General features: G+C 34.0%; 1 protein-coding gene across 1 annotated transcript; it reads right to left on the bottom strand.

The window, feature by feature from the left end:
* Positions 1–6,270: 6,270 nt before the first annotated feature.
* Positions 6,271–18,640, bottom strand: LOC124372891 (DNA-dependent metalloprotease SPRTN-like; the record flags this gene model as incomplete). Its single annotated transcript, XM_046831302.1, has 4 exons — positions 18,533–18,640; positions 10,849–10,951; positions 6,434–6,613; positions 6,271–6,371 (listed from the first exon to the last, which is right to left on the bottom strand). Coding segments are annotated over exons 2-4 (371 nt in total), but the record flags the coding sequence as incomplete, so codon positions are not given.
* Between the last annotated feature and the right edge of the window lie 1,670 nt (positions 18,641–20,310).

The following is a 20,310-nucleotide window of genomic DNA, read 5'->3' as shown; positions in this document are numbered from 1 at the left end:
ACTGTTGAAGATGAAATGATAGTTGTTGGAGTAGGTGGTTCTCTCTCCAGGCAAAAAACGCTCCATAGCTGTTAGGAGGCCTTAAGAACACTCCCAACGACACATTATAACTCTGCTGATGCTTCGAAAATGCGATTCTAAGGTTCCTAGATCCGTGCCATGAGAAGTGACAATGGTTTCAGAATTGAGGATTATTTATAACCTCGCTCCCAACTACTTTTAGCGACCTCCCATGTGCTTTACTCCTTCTCAAGCAATCCATATTGAAGTTATTCATTGTCCACCACTTTGAAACAGCGAACAGTACCAATGACATAAGTTTCTGGATGGGGGGGTACAATTGCCACGACCCCAAAAAAAAGAAAAAACAAAAATATAAAAAAAATACGGGGTGGGGGGGTTTCGCTACGTTGTGACTATCATGAGAAAAAACAAAAAACAGAAGGTTCAATGAAGAGCATCTTTTCCCCCACAAACATCCTGGAAAGAACCAGGTAATGACTTTCCCCGTTTGAATGGTTTATTTAGGGGCAATAAGACATGATTAGCTTATATTCGTAGATTGCAAGCTATCCTTATCTGTTACCTTTCATCACTGTTCCTAAATCTATTGAAACCTAGAATGACACCTTAACGAGAGGTTTTTTTAACGAAACAGTTCACAATGGCGTAATTATGTATATAAAAAGTGCGCTTTGCTTCAGGATTGAACCACCAGCATCATAAGAATTTCCACGGTTTAGAAATTGGTGACATTGCTATGAAGACTCAGTGTCTCAATTCAGAAGGAGTTCTTTAGAGCAGACTTTCTTCACGGCCAAATAAGAAACTAACAAAAAATTGAATCAAAATCCAAAGAAAGTAATTTATAAGCGTTAAAATTTTTTAAAGGCAACGTCTTATAGTCTGTGCGCAAACCAGCAGTTTGATAAATGTTTTATCCGCGCATGTTGAGGAAAATATTAATGTATTCATGCACCAAAAGCAAAATGTACTTTCTTTAAATTTTTTCATATGAATCACTAAGAGGGAAAATGAATTCAATTTTTCTATTAATATTGATCTTTGTGATATCCAACTTATTAATCAATACTAAGCGAAAAATAGAGCTCTATCTTCTAAGTTCCTTAGTTAAGACAGATAGATATAATTATACAAACATTTTTATAGCTTTTAAAATTTTACTTTCACTTTTAACGCCTTTTTAGGTTTTTTTTTGTTTTTTGTGTGGGAGGCTTTTCAATTATTTAAGCACTGTTTTGATACATAAACTCTTAAACTGAGTTTTAAATAAAATTCAAACATATAAGTAGTAGGTAGCAAATATATCTTGAATAAAGATATCAAAAATCAATGGTTGATAATTTGTTGTGATATTTTTGGCCAAAAGTTCATGCCTTCTATTTTCCAGTCTAGTGTTTACAACTGAACCAGATGAGAGTTTCTAAAACGAGGTCAACTGCCGGCGAGGTCATCAGCTTCAGCAGTTGGCGTCACCTCAACCTCACAGAGCACAAATCCCCATTACGGCCCCTCTATACACGCAAGAACAAACCAAGTCACACCTGCAAACAATGGCAGACTTAACTAGTAATACAGGAGAGTTTCCGACGAGGGAGTCCAACATCAAGCGAGGTCTCAGCTTCCAGACATGTGCGCGCAACCTTCCAACCTCACTAGAGTCACAATCCATTACTGTACGGCCCTCATTCACAACGAAACAAATACCAGCACACAGCGCATGCAACATGCAGACTTAACTATTAAATACTAAGACTTCCCGGAATATAACGAAATATTTGAGCAGGATTTTAACTCCCTCCAGGACTATGGACAACTATATGACAGTCTTCTATTGCATGTTTGCGGAAGAAATCCTAACCTTTTGTTATTTTAATAAAGATAAGTTGTTTCTTTATTTGATTTAATTAAGCAATATCACAGATAAAGCACTTATGAGTGCTTGTGCTTTTTGTATGCTTTTTACAGCAAAAAAATCTTCTGTAGTAGATTTGCTATGAAACACAGGACTGTGAAAGTAACAGGGTTTTATCAGAGCCTGGCCATCATTCAGTGAAACAAAAATTTCAGTAAGCTATATTTCAAGATGTGCAATCTAATCTTCTCACAAGGTGGATAACAAACCTAATATTCCAGGAGCAAAGATCCAATTAAACACTGTATAAGGACGCAACCAGGATTTTCTTAAATTCCAATAGATAAATTTCCTGTAAAAAAGGAAATCGCACTACTTATGGTGAAGGTTGAAAATGGGTGAGTAAAAAATGGGTTAAAAATATGAAATGATAATATTTCCTCAGATAATACTTTTCTTAGTTTACTCATTTAAAAGAAACCGTCAGATATACAAATAAATGTTCAATTAGCATCAGCTAACCATATACAGACCCCTTAAAGTTGATTTCAAGGAAAACCACTTATAAAGTGTAATGAGTCTAAGCGACTACACTATGTGTAAGTAGTGCAAGGAAAGTTTATTTCAATGAATAATTAGATCCCTCCTGGTGGTCAATATATTATCTGTAAGTGTTAGTAGTATTTTTAATATTTTACATTTGTTCTTCAAAAAAAATTTCTAAAACATATGGTTTTTATCATAAATATCTACTGTAACATATTATTTTATACCTAAGAACACAAAAAATTATTAAAATATATAGCTAGATTTTTTTACCTACAAACCCAAAATATTTACTCACTTACAAATTTTGTTTTGTTCATTCTTAACACTAAAAAAGAAAGGTTTGCACTTTGGCTAAAACACAAATATGTACACACAGAGTAACAAAATTAAAATATCCATTTTGTGCCAAATTTACCACCGTTTTCAGAATATATAGACTATATACATTAACCGCTTCCCGGATTTTCCCGGATTATCCCGAGCTAACCCGTTTTTTACAAATGTTCGTAAACGGACTAACCCGAGTAAACTCGTGCAACAAATAAATGTCCGTTCTAATTTGGACTGGCCCGTATTAACTTGCTCAGTATTTGACGAGTTCCCCGCCTGCAGCAGCACTTTAACGTGTGCTGTAATAGTTTTTGTAGAGGAATCGGTAGATCGCGCTAATGTCGTCCTTTTTCATTCATTGCGCTGCCATTTTTAGCTATGTTTCACAATATTTTCCTGTGTTTATTTTCAAGTAAATTTGAGAGGTGTATTAGACCATGAGCGATGAAGAGCCTGTTTAGTGATTTTGAACAATCAGATGGGAGTTTTTATTTTTTTATATTCAACACGATTCATTTATTCTCTAACCAGAATTTCATTATATTCCTTTTGTACAGTTCATTAGATATATCGTGAATATAACAACATAATATTTGAGATACAATTTATAATAAAATTTGAGTATGTTTGCGTGTGCAAAAACATTCATTTTTATCTATAATATATACAGGGTGTATATTATGTCTGGAAAACACCCAAATATATCCTTTAATAATTTAAATATAAATTTGAAACCTCTTACAATCGTGATAGAGATTGGGCATCTACTTTTTGGAAACAATGTTTTGTTATGTCACACCCAACGGGGGACGTCCTGCCGAGGGGTATCGTGAATATTCTTAATGGAAGCCTATACCTTGTGATACATAATTTTAAAGGTAATAGCTTACTGAATTGAATGCCACAAAACCGCATTCTCAAGGGAATTATTCTATCAGAAAATAGAGCATTTTTAGTATTGAAAATTTACTGAATGTTCAACAATGTAATTTTAACATGGTTCTTGCCACAAAATTGTGTTACACTAATTTTTTTAGCATTTTTTTTAAATGTTCAATTAAATAAAACAAAATTTTTCATTTTAAGCTGGTTCTATTAGCACAATTTTGCCAGTTTTTATTACAGTACAATTATGGAAATACTTATGTTTATTGATTTTCTTATTACAAATAAAAAATAATGTATGCTGTTAGAAAAGTCTTACAACAAACGTTTTACCTGCATTTGGGTGTCAAAGCAATTGTTTCGAACTGTGTTTCCTTCTACGGTTTTGACAATGAGCCAATCTTGTGTAAAATGATTCGACAGAGTTGCCTAAACATTTCCTTCAGTTATCAAAGCAATCTCCTCTATAATCCTGTTTCCTAGGTCTTCCAAATTATGAGGCTTTCTTCTATAAACATTGGATTTTAAATGACCCCATAGGAAATAATCGATTGGTGACAAATCCGGAGATCTTGGAGGCCATTCGATTTCTCCTCTTCGGCCAATCCATTTATGAGGAAACCTTAAATCCAAATACTCTCTTACCTGTCTCCCATAATGGGGTGGAACACCATCCTGCTGAAACCATACATTATCAAAGTATTCTCCTGATGCAATTTGAATAGCTGGGATTATTTCATTTTGGAGCATATTGTAGTAAAGTTCGGCATTTAAATTTCCATTGATGAAAAAAGGGTCCAACAATTTTGTTACCTAAAATTCCACACCATACGTTCAGTTTTTGTGGTTGCTGTTGAATGGGACTCAGTAATCCAATGTGGGTTTTCACTAGCCCAGTAACGGCAATTGTGCCTGTTTAACATTGCCATTTAGGAAAAAAGTTGCCTCATCAGAAAATAGTATGTTGGTCAGGAAAATCTCTATTGTCATCACATTTGCGCATCACAAGTTCACAAAACTCAACTCTTCTGTCGTAATCATCCTCACTTAACTGTTGGACTAAATGAACTTTAAATGGTTTGTATTTATTAATTTTCAAAATCTTACTCACAGAGATAGGGTGCATATCATGTTGCTCGTGCAGCTTTTCTGAGCGATGAATGTGGGTCCTTCAATAAATGTTTGCAAAACGTCTAGTGCATGTTCTTCATCTGTTGCAGATTGTATCCTACCCGACTTTGGCCGATTACGTACACTCCCTGTCATTTCAAAACGCTCAATAGTTTTTGATATTGTTGAAACACTTATGGGATTCCTTTCTGGGAAAGTGTCATTAAACAAATTACAAACTTCCCGATAAGATCTTTGACGATCGCCATATCCTCGCATCATCAACAGAGTAATTCGTTCTCTTTCAGACAATTCCATTAAAATGCCAAATAAAAACTGAACTACTGTAATTAGATAACTTGTTGACAGCAATGCTTCAGAGACACTGATTAACCTCGACAGGAATGATATGACCTTTGTCCATTTGTAATTCCCAAGCTTAGACCTGTCTAGTGAAAGCTCCATGCTCAACAAACTGAAACCTGTAGACCAGATGATTAATAACACAATAATGTTTCTCATAGGCTAGTGACCTTTGTCTCTTTAAACCTTCCTGCTGACTGGAAAACACCAAGTACAGATTCATAAGTAATCAGAGAAAGTGACTCATAAGTTTTATTTTCATTGTAATTAAAAACTGGTAAATTTGTACTAATGAAACCAGCTTAAAAATAAATTGTTTATTTTATTTTAATTGAACATTTAAAAAATGCTAAAAAATTAGTGTAACACATTTTGTGGCAAGAACCATGTTTAAAATTACATTGTTGAATATCAGTAAATTTTCAATACTAAAAATGCTCTATTTTCTGATAGAATAATTCCTTTGAGATGCGGTTTGTGGCATTCAATTCAGTAAGCTATTACCTTTAAAATTATGTATCACAAGGTATAGGCTTCCATTAAGAATATTCACGATACCCCTCGGCAGGACGTCCCCCGTTGGTGTGACATAACAAAACATTGTTTCCAAAAAGTAGATGCCCAATCTCTATCACGATTGTAAGAGGTTTCAAATTTATATTTAAATTATTAAAGGATATATTTGGGTGTTTCCAGACATAATATACACCCTGTATACATATACATACGTCCGAGTATACTCGGGTTAATCTTGTATATAGTTTTTTAAAATTAAAAAAAGACATGAAATATGCATGAAAACTATTTTTAATCAATATAAATAGTTTTCACTTGTAAAAAACTACTATTTCCTATGGTAAAAAAAGTGGACCTAAATATGACCAACTAGGGCAAATAAAGTAGACCAGGAAGCGGTTAAGTGAATGGAGATGGCCCCATATACGCATTGAAGGGTTCAGTACAATCAGCTTTTTCAGAAGAGATCGTTTAGTAAAACAGTCAGCTACACTAAAATGGTAAAAATCGAGTGTTATCTAATGATCTGGGAATTGACCGCTAACATTCACTGCGATCTTTTAACAGCCAATGCACCATCCGCAAACATTGGGAGGGATAAAGTGTAAACAAATCACAATACGTTTACAACTTGTACTTACGAGGTCATCTGAGGACTCCACTTCCACTTCACCTCCACCCCCACCAGCTGGCCCCAGAAGAAACGCTTATTGAATGTCACAAAAACAGCACCATGGATTGTCTTGGACAGAGGTCCAAACGTCACACTCGTAAAAATCAAAATCGTCCAAAAATTGTACTTACGAAGGTCATCTGAGGACTCCACTTCACCTCCACCCCCACCAGCTGGCCCCAGAAGAAACGCTTATTGAATGTCACAAAACAGCCCATGGATGTCTGGACAGGGGTCCAAAGTCTCCCATTCTGGGGTCCACCAGTGAGGTTTTTCACCATTGGCTTTTGCACCGGCATTGGCAGGTTCTCCTGTACGCAAAACAAAAACTGCCTTTTATCGTTTATCTCTGTAATATTACCCTAGGGGAACAACATAAATTTCATTGTCATTATTGGTTTCTGAAATAAAAGGAAAATAAGAATTGAGTCAGAATTAACTGGTAAGGTAGTATAGACACTCCCACAGATACACAAGCCAAGGAGAATATCAGAATACCAAAACTTTTTAAAATAAAAATTATTTTAAGAAAAGTCAATAGGTCACAAATACGTCATCTAAAATATTTATAAACTAAACTAACAAGAAAAATTATTGTTACTTAATAGATATAATTAACATAATCAAAGATATAGTCTAACTTAAATAGTCTGACCTTTACAATCTGGCCCCCCTAACCATTGGAATTCTACTTAACTCTTATAGTGTCCCGGCTACCGTGGTTAAAAACTAGCGCTCATTACAATTGCACCATTTAACAAAGAGAGCAAACCATTGTCTAGTGCTCGTGAGCGCATTTTACGACTTTTTGTTATCAACATACTTTATTTCTATGATTTCATACGACTTGCTTCTAGGATTTCTCTTAAAAAGTTATTGTTGTGAGACCATGCTAGATGTCTGTGTTGCAATCTTATTGTCGCAGTGGCACACTTCAAACCAATTAACTTGGGGTGCTAATAGATATAGATTCTTTATTATAATTAACAATTACAAATTACAATAAATATAACCGACACATGATGTTTTAATATTTACACAAAACTAACTTTTATAACTGATAAGTCAAAATATTCTTCCAAGCTGTATCATGTATTCTCAGGCAGTCTTTTCTTAAAATTGCAAAAAGGTTAGTGCTTTTCAGCTTATTATAAAGTTTGATGGGCATGATTAGATGACTTGATTTGGTATTCTCTACCTAGCAAAAGGGACATCCAGGAAATTTAATGTTTGTCACTGGTATTTTTGAATCTCGTTTCTTAATCTATATTTTTTTACAAATACTTAACAATGATGAATATATATGTGTACAAGGTAAACAACTATTAATACATTTAACCAACAAATACTGATTTACAATGTTCCACATAATGAGCTCTACAAACAAATCTAATAACCTGCCTTACAGAGCACTAGAATTTCAGTTATTTTATGTACAATCTTACACCAACCTTAAGATGGCATTCCAGTTATAGCTACAGTCCACTTTTAACATTGAGCTATAGTGTAAATCTGCGTTTTAAATAGCAATTTGTCTCCAATCAATACAGAAACTTAGGGAAAATGTATACTCCCCCAACCTAACTTTAGGGAGATAGATTAACTTTAAGGGGGAATAATTATTAGCAGTCAATAGTATTTTTTTTTTAATTTGATTCCTATTGAGACACTAAACTCTAAGTTTCTTTTCTATAAAGAGAGATTTGTGAACTTAAGATGAATTCCTATTTATATCTCAGTTTCAAACTTTTGCTTTTTGCCCCCCGTGTTTGGTTTAAAAGAAAAGACCTAGATACGGCGGCCACCCCAAGACTCAGCTTCTAATATTCCTTCTTAAATTAAAAACGTAGTTATTTTACTTAAAGAAATTAAGCAAAGTTTAAGCAATGATTAAATTTTGTTCAATGCTTTCAATTTTCAATTCCCATATCAATATGGTGACAACACTTTAAAAATATTATAACTTGTATTTTGGTCCATATGTTAATAACATAAATTAATGTTTTTAAATAGTACGAAAAGTTTATGTTTATAGTATTTAGAACTACAATACATTCACCTGTTGTGTAATATGCATTTTTGTAATTGAGAACTAACATGTGTTGTAAGTTTTTATTTTTAAGAATGTTCAACAAAATGTTAAATAGGTTTAAATCAGTTATTCGATTAGAAATCAATAGTTTCCAATTAGTGATTTTTATATATTGGCTGAGCTTTAGAGAAGCTTATTACTCAGGAGACTAGAATAATGTCATTTCTGTTCTCTCTGTACAGTATCTAAAAACCAAATTGAGGTATGAATTTGACACTTTGCATGAAGCTTCATATAGGCAACACAATGATGATAATCAATCTAACTTTCACTGGGATATCTCTAGAACGGATTGAGATTTTCTACTTGGAATGTTGCATATTATGCAACCACCAGTGGGCTAACAAAAATTTTGTTTATCTGCCTGTTTTTTTGCAAAATATCTTGAAAATAATATGCGCTAATTTCGAATAAAGCTTCGTATCTATTTAGGCAGAGTGTGATGGTAGTGCCTGTCCCTTTATTGTATTTCACTGACTGTTAGTTTAGTCTGTCTGTTTTACAGGATAACTTAATAACTTATTAAGATTCAAACTGCAGACATTATATTTTGCATAAACGTTTATTTCTTTATGAAAATATAGTTATAACCTACAAGTTAATTTATTTGATCAAGATTATTAGAAAAGGCAATAAAATGCACATAACTTGGAGTCCAATTTTCTCGCCTTACATTAAAAATACAATACATTTACTTTCAAAATTTCATGTAAGGGTTGTTTTTTTTTTTGTTTTAGGGTTCCTAAAAACCGTTTTTTAACTAGTATGCTAAGAACACAAACCTTAAATACTTTTTGACAGTTTTCCCCTTTAATGTTTGCCTGCACAATTTAATTAAGAAGGTAGTTTTTAATAAAGTAAATTTAGCCTATAAGTACACTTTTGAAAAAATCATCTATATTTTCTGTGTAGGACCCATTTTAAGCCTCCCAAATATTGATTCCCCCCCCCCAACTTTTTTCCTGGTTACGCCACTTCTGGTACTTATCATACCAACCAACTATAAATATTTATCTGACTCCCTAACGAACAAGAGAAGAGTGCACATCCCATCTGTTCTGTGGTCACAATCTCCACAACACTGGTGACCATCTTATCACATAAAGAAAAATTATGTGCAGTCATTCAGAAAGTAAGATCTCCAAATAGGTAGGGATAGCGGCACAACCTGGGCAGTGTGATAGTGAAGATCACCACATAAAATTACATAATTTTGTCAAATTTAAATACAATTAATTTATGCAATGAGTGTAACGAAACATAATAAACTACTTGTGGTGATTATGAAACAAAGATGAATGGCTCACATCACACATTATTAGTCTTATTATGATATTTCATAGCATAAAGATGTATACTGGTGATTTTTGCTATAATTGACTTTTTGCTTTATCCGACAAAGTTACATGCGTGATTGGTTACAAAGCCTTGTGTCTACTGTGGTATGTTACTTAGTTTGAATGTAATTATTCATTAGTAAACATAATGCTTTGAATATGATACAAGGTTGTAAAACATTTCTATTATTAGAACCAATTTTTAAGAAATTAAGGCATTTTTATTTACATATTGAACACTAAAGACAGAGTGAAATTGAGTCACATAATAGTCCAAATGTCCTGCTGCTGCGTTACTGTACCTGAAAAATTCCTCCAACTTTATCTTTCTGAGTAAACTAATTGTATCCTGATTTATGACAATTTGAAATCTGTAATATCGTTTGCTGCCATAACGTAAACAAATACTGATGAAAATAAAACATTATTTTTCAGAGCTTTATTTTAGAGAAGTAGCACATGTGGTACTTTCCACATGAATATGTTGTTCACGGAACGAAATTATGTCATTGCTTATAGAAACCTAAAGTGACATTTACAAAAGTATTCCTAACTTGAAAAGATACTCCCAGGACGATTGACTTCTGGCTGGCTTAAACTCCCAGTTGAACCTATAACCAAAAAAACCGATGTGTCACCTTAATCTGGGCAACCCCATGGATGTCCAGGAGCAGCACATCAATAACAGCAAATGTCGAGATATTGGGGGTGAAAGGGTAAATCCATAGATCTAGTATACTGCTAAGAGGGTTAATGCGGATGGAGCTTCCTTAGTGTTAAAGGCTGTAAACTAGTCCAAACATGAGAGAGTTACCTTCGCCTACCCGCTGTTGACTAGAGGCTGAAACAGAGCTGGCCTCTCTCTCCTTCTTCCAAGGGGACAAGACTGAGATTTAATGCTCAAAATTCTTTCTCGTGGATCTCGACAGGAGGCGACCCTACTCCCTCTCTAGCCATCCTGAATATCCTGTCACTCCGGAAGCAGTGAAAAGGTCTTTTACGGGCTTAAAGCAATGAAGAATTCCTTAAAACATTTTTTTTTACTTTTACGCTAAATCATTTAAGTCATTATTTATCCATCTTTCAGATGAATCTCACAAAATTTTTCACTATTTACCTTATCATTTTTCCGTTGCTTTTTAGCTTCTTCATTGAACTTTGCCTGTAGGAGTATAGCCATAGCATGATCTGGGTCGAATGAATTCATTGTCTACATTTATCTGCAAAAAACAAAAGGTTAAGTTCAAATCAGTGTATTTTTAAATTGGTAAGATTGTACATTTGTTTTAAGAAATAGGATAAACTATTATGTTTTATTCCTAAAATAGTCACAATATATAACATGTGAGAAAACACACACACACTTGTATACTGTAATCTAAGATAAGTTATATTTTTTAAGTTAACTGATTCAAGAAATCTTCATTTTGACACCATAGCCATTAGCTATATTTAATTCCAAAATGCATTCTACTCATTCCGAGAGTTTTATTGTAGAGTTTTGAAACCTACAATACATTAATTATTAAAATGTAATTTTGCATCATATGATTTGAGAGAATTAAATACTTTTTAATAAAATATTATTTAAGAAAATTAATTTTTGTATAAATAAAATAAGTCATTCCTTTTTGCATTTTAAAATACCAAAAATTAATAAAACCAGAGGGGGAATTGATAACGACCGAAAACTGCCTTTACAATATTGTTAATAATGTAAACTTTAATTAGCATCACAAACTATAGCGCAAAAACTAATTAACATTTTAGCTGCTGCATCAGGTCAAACAACACTCGCACGTTTGTTACGATGTAATTCGTCAGACGATATGGCAAGACAGCGCCACTAAGCAGCTGTAAACATTTTTACTAACTTCCCGTTTATTTCTGACAATTTGAACTAGAGAGAGTTGGACTCTTCGCAGGAATGGTGTATACATGGCTGACAATGTTGATAATGCTTACAACAGCTTCCTTACAACAATAACAATGGCAATGGACTATGCCTTTCCGGTAAAAAGGACAAGGCATAAAAAAAGCAAAAAGCTCAAAACTTTCATAGATAAGGAATCACTCAGCCTCAAAGCAACTTACCTTAAATGCCTTGACAAGCATCGACTCACAGGCTCTACCGAAGATAAGGCAGCAGCATCAAAAGCAAAAAAAGACTATGACCTCCATCTCAAAATGCTCAGGCAACAAGCATCTGCTGAATATATTAATAACGCAGAGAACAAGTCTAAAGCTGCTTGGCAAGTCATAAACTCTCAGAGAAATAAAGGCGTACAGAAGCCAACAAAATTGAAGATGGAGATTGACGGCAAGGAAACAAACAATCCAAACGAAATTGCAGAACATTTAAATAAATTTTTCACTAACGTAGCAGACACCACACTAGCAATAAATAATCAGCACAACAAGAGTACAAACACCATCCATCACAAACAAATAAATCACTATCTCACACACCTAAAACCTACAGACATAAAAGAAATACATGAAATACTCAAAAGCTTCAAGCCCAAAACCTCAGCAGGAGTCGATGGCATCTCATCAAAACTAGTAAAACAATGTTCCAACTCACTTTCACCTCCACTAGTCTATATTACAAATATGTCACTAAGAACAGGCCAATTCTCGCTCTCTTTTAAAGCTTGCAAAGATCTACCCTAAGCTTAAAAGTGGAAGCCAAATGGATCCAAGTAACTACAGGCCAATCTCGCTAATTCCTACTTTTTCTAAAGTAATTGAGCAGGTTGTGCTGAGAAGACTGTTGAATCATTGTGAGCAAGAGAAGTTACTTTCTGCAAGTCAACATGGCTTTCAAAAAGGACGATCAACCACCACTGCAATTATCGAGCTAGTGGAGTTTATTATAGACCACCTGGAGTCGGGACAGCTAGTCACTAGCATCATGCTTGACGTTAGTAAAGCATTTGACTGCCTTGGGCACAATCTAATTTTTAAAAAACTTGACAACCTTGGAATAAAAGGGTCCGCTATAAACTGGTTTAGGAGCTACCTGGAAGAACGAAGGCAGTTGGTGGAAGTTAAACATGCAGAAGGTGATAAAATTTACAGTGTGAGGTCAAAGCCTCTTCCAATAAAGAGAGGGGTCCCACAAGGCTCCGTCCTTGGCCCCATGATATTCATACCACAAATGACATGCCTCAATACCTCAATGGACTGTGTAATACACTAATGTATGCTGACGACACCACCCTGCTCTCCTCAGAAAACTCAACCGACCAGCTAGCTGTAAAGTCATTCATATCCCTGCACACAGCATACCAGTACTGTCATGCTACGACCTGGTAGTAAATATGTCCAAAACAAACCAGCTAGCTTTTGGTAGGAAGCGAGACCAGGTGCCAGCCTTGCCAGACGTTGACATGAAGCAAAAGACCAAATTTCTTGGAGTAACTATAGACGAAAATGTATCCTGGACACAACATGTAGACACACTATGCAGCAAACTCAACACCAGCCTTTATGTCCTAAAACAGACTAAAGCCATGAGCAACTCAGCTACAGCTAGAACAACGTACTTTGCTGTTTTCGAATCCTACCTTCGGTATGGCATATCTGTCTGGGGTGGAACTGCTCAACAGAACTTGTCAAGAATTCTAAGACTCCAGAAAAAAGCCATAAGGGTTATAAATGGACTTAGCCCAAGAGACTCCTGTAGAGAAGCATTCAAGGAGCTTAAAATTAAGACAGTGATTGCTCTTTATATCCAGGAGGTCATACTATATGTTGACGGCAAAAACCTGCCACGTGTAGCTGACCAACATGACTACTACACTCGTCATGCTGCAAACTACACTTTGGTGGCACATCACCTCACACTGTATGAGAAGAAACCCTCCTACATGGGCAAGAAGCTCTACAACCTACTACCAGCACACATGAAGACTCTCTCAGGAAAGAAGTTAAAAACGTCATTGAACAACTGGCTAACAACTAGACCTTTCTACACCCTGAATGAATACATAGACAATCAAGATATTTAACAAAATTCAGATTTTCATTCAAATTTTGATTACAACTTTCTAAATTTGGATTTTTTTTAACTCTAAATATTAACTATATATTTAAGTAACTTCAGGAAACACCTAAACACTCTAGGTTTACGAAATGAGGACTCGGAGTGTAGACTCTGCAATAAGTCTGAAGAGACTGCAAAACACATAATACTGGACTGTGAGAGACTGGGAGCAAGGAGAAGGGCTCTTTTCGGTGATAAACAACCAAGCGACGAACCAGATGATAGTATTGGGGAAAAGCTTCTTAGCCTAATTAAGGGCACAAAGATAGGCTTACCCCTCTAACATCAAAGGGGCACACAATAAGCTCAGGTTGACGTGTGAGGATCTATGAATCCACCCCAATATTCCAAAGCAAAAAAAAAAAAAAAAAAAAAAAAAAAAAAAAAAAAAAAAAAAACTTTTAATATTCTCGCAGTTTTTATCTTTTAGAAATATAGACCTTTTTTATTCATTTACCTCATGACAACATCAGGCAAAAACATTGTATGCTACTTGCTTTGTATGTAACTATTGACAACTTGTTTCAATTTATGTGTTGAACCGATTTGATAATCTTTTCTAAAACATTTTACAACACATGACTATTTTTAGATATTAAGAATTGACGCCATTGCTGTACTTTAAGTATATGTAAATAAAGAATCTTTGACTTTGACCATGTCTGTCTAATTATTTTTAGAGGAGTAATTGCGATTGAAAATTCAACATGATCGACCTAATAAGTAGGGCTACTTTAACCAACAAGTTTGTGTTGTAGGTTATACATAACAAATAAATGATTTGGCAATAAAAACAATAATATTGTATGGTGCTTTGCTTAATTCATTAACATACTACTTTTATTTTACTGAATTTTATACAAAAAAAAACCCACACATTAGACTACTTACTTCTGAAAATAACTATCCATAAATAGCTAAGCTATAATGTTGTGACTTTTATGGTTTTATTTTTATTCTAGCTGGTAACAGTGTAATTATAAATGATACATTTATATTTATTTATGTAATGTTCCATCCCATAGATTGATTTTATTTAGCAAACTGATTTTCATTTGTAAGTTTATAGGTTATGTTTCTTTGGCTGTTGTCCCCCATTTTCTTCTCTCGCTTCAGTAAGTAGTGGGAGCTGTCTATGAAGTATGGTGGGCTTAATGAGGGGAAACTCCTTGGTGGAATCCATTGGCAGTTTCACACCAGTATGAGTATCGATGATTCGATATCATTCGATTATCATGTTCGATTGTGTTGGTGGCCGCTTATTATACTGTAGCTGTACAAATAAAGAAAGCACAGATAGTTTTTAATGTATCATTTAATTTATTAATTTTGAAGGTTTTAAACCAGCAAGCTATATTATTATTTGAAATACCTATTAGATATAATTAGGTTAACATTTTGTTTTCAGTATTTTTACGAGTCATGAATACTGATGATTTAATACTAATAAATATTGATGATTCAATAATCGTGAATCGATTTTGGTGGTGGCCACATATGCAGGTCTAGTCCATAGTTGGTTTTTTATTTTGTTATGTTATTGTTAAATTTATGTTTTTTTAAATTTGTAATTTATAATTCATGTTGCGTACGATTATTATAAATTATAATCAAAGTCAGATAATGTATCAAACCATTTCATAATAACAATCAAAGGTAATTGTGAAAGTTACGGCTGGAATGGCGAAATACGAATTTCGCGTTATGAACTTATTGGAATCGTCCTACTGAAACAAAACAATATGAGGTTTGAAGGGGTGGAAATAAGAAATAACGAAGTTGTAGAACATAAAAATTGGAACAAACTGTTCACACTTGGAACAATATTTCCATGTTGAACATTCACGTTAGGTGTCACGTGACCTTTTATGACCGTGATTCAACCTTATGATGACATCATGGGATGCGGCACCATCTTTGGAAACATAAATAAAAAATAATAATGAAATGAGCCGAATTTTGACCCAAATGTGAATGATGTTTTTCTTAATTTCGAGCTACAAATTAATTAGCTGTTATTGGGTTGAGACGAATGCCTCCAGCCATCAGCGCAGGCTGCAGTCGGTGCTGCCCCACGCTGATGTCAACGAAAGAAAAATATCCCTCAAGATAGTTCCTGTCAGTAAAATATCAAATTCTGATCATAAATATAAATTGAATTCAATGCAAAGAAATTTATGTAAAGTGTAAAAAACGTAATAAATCATGAAAAACCCTAATATTAATATATAAGTGGACATTAATATAGAACACTTACCATTAGTGTGTTGGCGGATAGAGCTAAGTGGCAGCAACCAAAAATTGGTGGAGCCTGGTATGTGGGTAGGGTATTTGGCCTTGAAAAGGAATTCTGCCAGGTACCCGACAAAATGGTCACCCCGGACACATGTACCAGAGTCAACAAAATTAATAGAATGATTGACAGAAAAATGCCTGAATCCCTCGCCACCGAGACAGTTGTAGGCCTTCCAACAGTCGCTAACAATAATTGTCGTACCTGGCAGAACCCATTCTTTAATAATGTCCAGCAGGGTGTCCCAGTTACGTTGTTCAACAAGTACAAGGAAGGAATCTCTGCTCTACTTTTTGATTGCCCCAAAAACCTACTGCCCCTGAATTCTTCAGCTGCGATTGTATTTTATCCTTCCAAATTTGGCTTTATCAATTTCAATGACTGTCACAGAGGACTGTCAATTTTCTTCTACGTTGTTGAAATGTGATGGAAATACACTTTGCGGCAGGAAGAATACCAGTCCACCACCGAATGTGCAGAAACGCCAAACTCCAACGAAAATATAGCGTTGTCTCGGTGGCTTCAAATTCAATAACGTGGTCACCAAACCAAAATATGTCTCTATGTCTAATCACGTTTTTCAAAGAAGGAATCTGCCCGGGCCGATGTTTTTCAATTACAGCATTAAAAATTTGTTTACTACTTTTGGTATTTATTTACATTAGCGTGACCATGGAAAATGGACTTTTTTTCATGGGTTGGGCATTTATAGCCAAGTATTATTATCACAGGTGCATATGAACTGGGGGGAAAGTATATTATTGTATTGTATTGATGCCTTTCGGATATTATTGCGTTAAGGAGCAGCAGGGGCAACACGTGATCTGGGATTCAACTTTTGCAAGCTCGAGTTAATTTTTGTTCTAAAAGAGCAAGCAGTGTGCAGCACTGCGCAGCGGGCAGGCATCGTTGACAGGATTAACGTATACTCGTCTTTACGAATTGCTTCCACATGAGATACCGAACATCCAACACAAAGGTGTGCCATTACCACTACTGAACTAGGAGGTTAAGAATAGACGTGGAGGAACAACGGTAGTTCAAAATGGCGTCCCTTCTTTATTTGAGAAGGGTCGGAGTAATACCAAACTGTCAAATATGGATAGTGTTGCCAGAGGTACGATAATTATCGTAAAGGTACGATAATTTCATTGATTTTATACGCCGGTAAGATACACGATGGGTAGTTATTGATACCATGAAAGATTTTTGACAAATTTATACACGTAACAAACCAAAAGTTAATTATAACATAATTTATTACACGAACATAACATACTTTTTCATTAAATGTGTTTGGTACGATTATTTTATATGAAAGTACGATAATTTCTCGTTGTTGGTATGATAATCGGTTTTTAAAATCTGGCTATACTGAGTTTTGAGCAGATGCGGAGTTAAGTTATAGGAAACTTTCAAAAACGGAGTTTTCAGAGGATTTTTAAAAAAAAAATCGTAACTCCTCCTTTGATTTTCGTTGCAGACAAATTTTTTCTTCAATATTGTTTTTAGGAAAAATTGTAGTTTTCAGGAAAAAAAATGAACATACCTTTCCATGATAATGTTAATGTAAATTGATACCCTACTTTTACGAATGTATATTCATAAATAGTTAAGTTTTTAATATTTTAGTGTTCTGTTTGTGTGCTGTGTCTTTGATTTTCTGTTGTAATGAAACATGAAAGTCAAGTGTTTATAAACAATACGCGACAGCAAGACAAATAAATACACTCATTATTAAAAATTGCATGTTTTAAAAAAGGAAATAATCTTGTTTCGGTCAAAACGTACTCATAATATGCCCGACTAAACACTCACACAACACACAATTGTTGATACTCACAGACACACACAATTCGTCGAACTAGTGGGTGGTTGATCCATGACTGACACGTACTCACTAAATCCAAACTACAGTACACGATATCTTGTGAAACACTGACTACAGCCCCAGAGCGCTCAGATAACAAATATAGTATTAGTCCCCTTAGTCCCGGCTATAGATAACATTGAAGTAAACAGATATCCAGCATATAAATAGAACATTACAATATTAAAATCTTAACTATTTATGAATATACCCCCTAAAACCCTTATTTATCATTCACACCCCTAAAACCATATATATTTTTTGTTCAGTAGGATGAGTAGAATAGTTGATGTCAAATTTGTGATTAGCAGGGTCGACCTTTAACCTCATAGATACCCAATCAAATAATGATTGTAGGCCCCTTATTACATTCTCCCCCTCTAACTTAATAGCAGTTTACTGGAAAAGTTATAACTTCACCATAAAAATCTAGTATTAGCCTTTGCCTTCTAATAAGACAATATACTGCTCAACATATTGTTTGAACATAATAAGTGAAATAACTCTTATGAATTGCTTCAATATTCTTCCATAATAGTACACCTTACAGTAAAGTTATAAAATAGAAATGCTCTCTGTAAGTTACTTACAGACAAAACAAGGACGAACTAATATTAGGCCTATGAGGATTAATAAACTAAACTGACATTCTTTTAATGAACAAAATAATCTTATACAAACTGCTAATTCACTACTATGACAATATAACATTACTTTTACTGTGTAGATTGTAGAATGATTTGAAACCTTCCCTAGTCGAATGTTTTAAATTTTAAACAGCTGATGGATTTCCAGGTTTCCATATTGGTCTTAAAAATACCCACTAACCGAAATATTAGAACATTTTTATTGCTGAAATGTATATTCTGTACTCAAAAACTCAAACAATATTATGACAAACTCATTCGGTTACAATGACTGTTAGTTACAATAATAATAATATGTCTAAAATAAGTTGGTTAGAGTTATATCTCCATATATGAACCATTTATATGTTGTTTTTACACTGTAGACAACAGTATTTATAGTATTGATGAAAATGTTCTATAACTATAAATAAAATTGTATAAGTTAAATTGTGACTGGCTTATTTCCAGTTACAACATTAGGTTACAACCAATTTGGATATTTTTGACCTCACTTTGTTATATTATTGTCTTAAGGTTTTGTTACAATTCCAAAACTGTGACTCTCCTCTCTAATTTTAGAAACCGGACTGAGATGAGATGTTTTTTTAACTTCAAATGATAATTCAGCTTCTTTTCAGTCTGTAGTTTACTTTTTATGATTGTCCATATTTATACCTGATTATAAATAATTATCAAATAATGAATAACTTGATGAAGGACCAATAATAGACCAAGTACAAATCTTAACTACGAAAAATTACATGTTATTTTGAATTGTGTATTAAAGTAATATTTCTCTGTCAGGTTGGTTTATCCTTAAAATGGCTTGAACCCACTTTGGATTACAATCCTAGGAATATTGTAATTTACAGAAGTAGAAAGGAATATATCTTATTATATTTGAGAATGTTGTGTATAAGTGTTAAAAATATAAGCAATGACTCATTACAACTTTTATAAATAGTAGTTTACAGTACTTGATAAGAATTGTTCAAAACGCGGAGAATATTTTACGATATAATTAAATAAGTAAAAATAAAGAAAACGATTCATCTAACTGTATGCTCTATTTCACTTCGTTTTGAGTCTGTGCTTTTAATTAAAAGAATCATAACTAGAAAACTGTTTAAGTTGCAGCATTTTAATTTTGCATATTTGTCTTTCTTATTAGGATGATTTGTTTTTTTTTTTTTTTATTTTAAAGTAAACATTTCAGGAAAACAGACGAAAATAGAAAATATTGCTGTCACATAAAAGATAGCTTGTAATATGGATCATATTTTGATATATTATTTGTTAACGGAATAATTACTGGTAATGAGTGTTTACTACACCTGTGCAATCTACACATTTATACTTATTGACATTCGTTTACATATTCACATTTCTTTGATACTGAGAGATGTGGATTTCTTTTGACACCGCGGAACTTTCACCCTAATAGTTGTGAATTATAGAAATATTCTCATCCTACCCCTATGATATGGATCCTCGCTTGAGGAGATGTTGAGTTAATTTCGACATCTCATATAACTCAACAATTCGACCTATAAGACTGCAATGATTTTCTGCACTATGGGAATTTACAAGTGGTGTTTGTGTCATACTCATAGTCATAACTCTACAGTCAACACCGTGCAGGCATTGTGACAACCGACAATTGTTCGGGTTTATTCGGCTAAATCCAAATCCTACCCCACTAAATATTTGAGGTGATAGACACAGTATACTGTGATTTT

This window comes from Homalodisca vitripennis, unplaced genomic scaffold (genome assembly GCF_021130785.1).
Source record: "Homalodisca vitripennis isolate AUS2020 unplaced genomic scaffold, UT_GWSS_2.1 ScUCBcl_4238;HRSCAF=10300, whole genome shotgun sequence".
NCBI lineage: Eukaryota > Metazoa > Arthropoda > Insecta > Hemiptera > Cicadellidae > Homalodisca > Homalodisca vitripennis.
This window is presented reverse-complemented; position numbering and strand designations above follow the sequence as displayed.